General features: G+C 31.2%; 1 protein-coding gene across 1 annotated transcript in view; it reads right to left on the reverse strand.

Annotated features, from left to right (window-relative positions):
* LOC106457006 (ras-related protein Rab-11B-like) overlaps positions 1-4,058 on the reverse strand; it is a 17,006-nt gene extending 12,948 nt beyond the window's left edge. The window contains 1 exon segment of the mRNA NM_001314133.1: positions 3,775-4,058. Coding sequence (NP_001301062.1) covers positions 3,775-3,814 — 40 coding nt within the window. The 5' untranslated portion in view covers positions 3,815-4,058.
* Positions 4,059-5,380: the final 1,322 nt, after the last annotated feature.

A 5,380-nucleotide genomic window follows, 5' to 3' on the forward strand; every position in this document is an offset into this window, starting at 1 on the left:
GTTCACCTTTAACTTGTGTTTAGACCATTAGTGAGAATTCAGAACTTTTCAAATTTAAAAATTGTATCCAGTTTTCTAAACATTCACGTGTTACTTATGAATTCTGCTGCCCAATGTTTTGGGGCTTTTATATCAGATCAATTATGATAAAACTAGGAGATTGTTTAAAGGATCACTCTAATCCTAGGTTCAAGAACAGTTCAAGCACTGTTTGGCATGCATTAAGTGAACATGATGTGTTTGGTGGTCACAACCCCCAGCATGTTCAAAGTGATTGGTAAGGTTGAAAATGAGACTTTCAAATGAAGCCTAGATTAAACAACTGACAAACAGTTAATGAACTTTTACTCACAATTTAAGTAAGCTGAATGAATATCTGGCAAATTACTTTTAATTATAGAAAGCATAGATGGGAAGACCCACTAAATAGTATGACTTAAAAAAATGGGGTGGGGTGGGGGGCTTGGCATGCCAGTGGACAGTCACTCAAAACGTGAAAGCAGCTTCCTGTTTATTGTGATAGAGCTAAAAGAATTTTAAGTGTGTGTGTGTGTGTCTGTTTATATATATATTGTTTTTTTAAGACACTATTAAAAAAGTTTACCTTTATTATAGTTTTCCCATTACTGAATTTTGTCTTTTTACATTATTGCTATACTTTCCAATAAAGTTTTTATTCTGTAAAATGAAACTTTATCTGTTTTGATTTTGCAAAAGACCACACACAATTTCACTGTGCTTATAACCATGCAATAAAAATAACTTTTTTTTCATTCCAAAATTATCAGCAAGCCAACTGTTTCTTAATTGTTAAACAGAAGATTTCATTTAATGTATGTAATATGTTGTAAACCCATATTATATTCACTTGTATATCTTTTGTACATTTCTTTTTAGTGATTTACTTCACCCATTCAAGCAACTACTTACTTCATTAAGGCTTAATGTGAACGTAATGAAATGAAACTTAGTATGGTTTCATTGAATCTTTTCCGCTTTTAAAATTTATACAAATATCATACACAAGACTAACATTTTATTTTGCAGAGGCTACATAACCTGTACAATTTAAAACATTTAAAACAATTTCATCCAGAAGTTGTGTTCTTCAATGCAATTAAAACAAACTATATAACAGGTGAGACAAATCAACACGCTCAGGCATTTAAGAATTAAAAATGAAATCAATGATTTTCTGAAAAATAAAGGGTTAGTTTAAATTATATATTTCTCAAGAGTGAAAAAACAAGAACAGCCTTGAAAGACCAAATGGCCCTTGTTGTCCATATGCTGTGTTAGTTGTCAGTAAGCTTTTGTAAAAGCAAAGAGAAATTATGAAAGTCTTACTTAAGTTTCAAACATCAAAACTTGGCTATAAACTCTAGATTAGGTGGAAAAATAAAACTATTTCAAAAACTACAGAAATATCAATAAAGTAAACTACTCAGCTATGAGAAGTATTATCCTAGCAAAGACATTGTGGAAGCTTTAATTTATTTATTTTTTCAGAAATCTCATGCCACTGGGGAAATTTTTGAGCAGTGAACATAACACCCATACAACAAAGGACCATGTGATCCTTCAAGGCTGTCCTTATACACCCACCCCCACAAAAAAGCAAATATTAAATCCACTCTATATTTTTCAGGTAACCACTAATTCTCTCTCATAAACTCTGTAAGGTAACAGTCACCATGTTAGATTGTGTTAAAAAAAGTAAAGAGAACTCAGAAACTATAAATCTATTAATTTGCTTTCTGTTATGAACAAAATAATGGAATCTGCTGCCAAAAGTCATTTAAAATAGGAATCTCAAAACTTGGCTTGTAATTAACAACTCTATCAATGGTTTTAGAAAAGGGCTTTCTTGCCTTACTGACTTGGAATTTTCTGGAAGGGCTTCTGTTTATATTTATTGACTGAAAGAGTGTATGTTAACTTACAGAAAACTATTCATAAAGTGCTTCAAAAGAAAGAAAGAAATAATTTTGGTACTAATGAACAGTGTAACAGTTAAGAAATCTCTCAGCTTCACTACTTGAAACAGAGCACTGCCTCAACGATTTGAATGATTTATTCACCAGCATGCCAAGATCATTCAGTCATGTATTGAGTGGTTTCCCTTCTATATTAAATGTCTGATCCAAATTATGATAACCTAAATGCATTATTTTTAACTTACTATGTAATTAAAGCACTTAAAGGTCATTTGCCAGATATTAGTCTAGACAATTAATCAAAGTCATTCTGTTGCACCTCAATATCCTAAATACAGATAGAACTGCTCAGAGTTTAATGTCATAACAAACTTTACTAATTACCTAATAACATCTTCAAAAAATATAAAAGATTACTAAGGCAAGATTTCCCTTTGGTAAATTCATGCTGACATTCATTTTGGTCCCCTCATTTTAGGACATCAATATGCTAAATGTATTTAATGCTAAATACATGTGTAATTGTCAGATTTAAGAAAATTAAGAAGTAAAAAGATACAAGGGGTGATTTAATTTAAGAGAATAAATAATGTTGGGGATTTTGACAATTTCTTATGGCTGCTTTCTTTTAATGGTAAAAAGATAAATTCAAACTTATTTATCAAAGTTAATCAGTTTCGCTTTGGAAGCCTAAATGCAGGTTGTTGTTTTTCCATTAGTCATCAGCTTATGAAATAATTTACCTGATTATTATTTTGAATATCTTTGTTAATTTATTGAATATATATATATATATACATAGATTTGAAAAAAATACTTTAATTTGTTCTTCTTGTGGGTAAAAGGTGACCTCACTGGGCCAAATGGCCTTTTGTCTCCTACTTTTTTTTCTGTTCTGAAATTAAATACCATACTCAATTCAAATTCCTTTTTTTTTTTTATAAAGGTATATTTTCAAACAATATTTGTCTCATTACCATATCTAATGCATAAAAAATACTACATTTTGGAAAATAATGAAGAAATATATTTGTTTTACCAGTTTGGTTAGAGAGAAGGTTATTAAATGTCTGTATGGCACATAGTTCTCGAGTTAACTGCAACACTAAAAATAATTCTAAGGGCTTTAACCTTTAAAAATTAAACTTTTAAAGCACTTTCTAAATTTCCTTTTGAGATCAAAAGCATTACAGTAATATTATCATATATAGAATTATAGTTCTGTATTCAGCCCCCTTGTGAAGTTTGCTTGTGATTAAACCAAAACTACTAAGAATAAGACTCAAATGAAAGTTGTAAGCCTATGTGAGAAATTGCAAAGACCAGTAATTGTGGAATTCGTGGCATTGTTAATATTGTATTATAAACTGTATATTACTACTATAATACTATAGTGAAACGATTGCAACTACAAGTTTAAAAAAGAATGAAAATGAATATGTATTATAGTTACTGAGAACTTATACCTGGGCTGATACAGTGGTACAATTACACTTTAAAGTATAGCTGTAAATGGCAGTAAATCAGTTTAGCTTTCAAGTTAGATTTCATTTTATTCCCATAAGTGGCTCATTAATAAGCTTGAGGACTTATAACACTGAAAACTTGGGTTAATACTCATGATGGGCACAGTGTAGATAGCCCAATTTGATTCTAATCTAAGCACAGTACAACTTTGTTTTCAAACCACATAACTACAATATAGAATTAGGCTTAACTTATGCTTAAACGTTTTACTTTCAATCAAGGATTTTGACTTGATTTAGTTGAAAGTCGGACCGAGAGTAAATTATCTAAATTATAATTTATATATTTTATAAATAACGTCAACACTTACCTTTAAACAAATAATCGTATTCGTCATCCTTGCTTCCCATTCTATAAAATTAAGCTTCCTAACGTTATAAACTGTAATTTGAAACAGAAAGTTAAAAATATGTTAAATAAAGTAAATACTTATAAATTGTCTAATTACTTCTTTTCTGTAACCGGAATAAGCCTAAAATTAAGCCAACTCCCCTCGAGTATTTTTATTATGATTAATATTAACGATACTAACGCCACCAAACTTCCTTTTTCGTCAGTTACAACACCACAGAAATGACTACACAGTAGAGGAACAATATGATTACGTAGATACAGGGACAGTACCAAAGAAGCCTTTCATAATTGGTATTTCTTCAAATGAAGTTATCGTAAACAATAGAAAAGTTGAGTTAGGTGTAACATTTTTTTTAGCAGTATTGTAATATATAATTATTGAGTGACTGTTGTTTCGCAAGACATGAACAGAAACAATTAGGATGAAAGGTAATAAAGATAAATTAACTCGTCTTAATAAAAACTTTATTATATTTTTTATTTTGTATGACATTTCAAACACACATCCTTTGTCAGGCAGTAACTACCGGCCCACCAGTGCCACAGCGGCATGTTTGCGAACTTACAAAGCTAGAAACCGGGTTTCGATACCCATGGTGGGCAGAGCACAAATAGTCCATTGTTCAGCTTTGTGTTTAGCTACAAACAAATAAAATAATAAATAAGTAACTACCATGATACATAAAAACTAGTTTAACTAAAATATACCAAATCAGTTCTTTAGCAGCTTTAATTAATTAATTAATTAACTAATTACCAATAATGTTTGTTTGTTTTGGACAATCCTGCAAAGCTATGCAAGAGCTATCTACATTAGCTGTCTCTAATTTTGAAGTGATAAACTAAAGTGAAGGCAGTAAAGAAACTGCAAACACTCGAACAACTGTAATAGAATAGTAGGATTTACATTTCACTGTTATAATGCGTCCAGATTCTCAAAGGGCAGGATACGGTTTTATGGCAACGAGACGCGAACCATGAATTGTAGCGAATTCATAGTCCGGCATGCAAGTGAAAAGTTTTACCTTTGTGCAAACATCGGGACCGAGACGGTTTGTTTGTTTGTTTATTTGAAGTTAAGCACAAAGCAACACAGTGGGCTATCTGTGCTCTGCCCACCACGAATATCGAAACCCGTATTCTAGCGTTGTAAGTCCGCAGACATACCGCTGTGCCACTGGGGGGCGACCGGGACGGTCTAGTGCCATTTAAAAGTTGACGCGACCATTAGTTTAGGAGGAGTTACGTGACACATAGACACAAAATCTTATCATATAGATAATCAAATTTAAAATATTTATATTTTCTAGCAGAAACGCCGGCCTACGGGCAGCTGTTTGTGCTAGTAATTAATAATCGTTGTATACATACCTCATTGAAAAAAATTTACAAGAAGTGAACATTTTCTAAAAAAAAAATGTTTTTTTTTCTAGAAAATACTGCACGGGAAAAGTGTTCGAATTGTGCTTATATAAACTGTAGTATTTTTATATATTAAAAGTGGTACTCCATTTTTAGTACTATATTCACAAATTACATCGATAAAGATATAATCAAACCCT

Source organism: Limulus polyphemus, unplaced genomic scaffold (assembly GCF_000517525.1).
Source record: "Limulus polyphemus unplaced genomic scaffold, Limulus_polyphemus-2.1.2 Scaffold280, whole genome shotgun sequence".
Taxonomy (NCBI): Eukaryota; Metazoa; Arthropoda; class Merostomata; order Xiphosura; family Limulidae; genus Limulus; species Limulus polyphemus.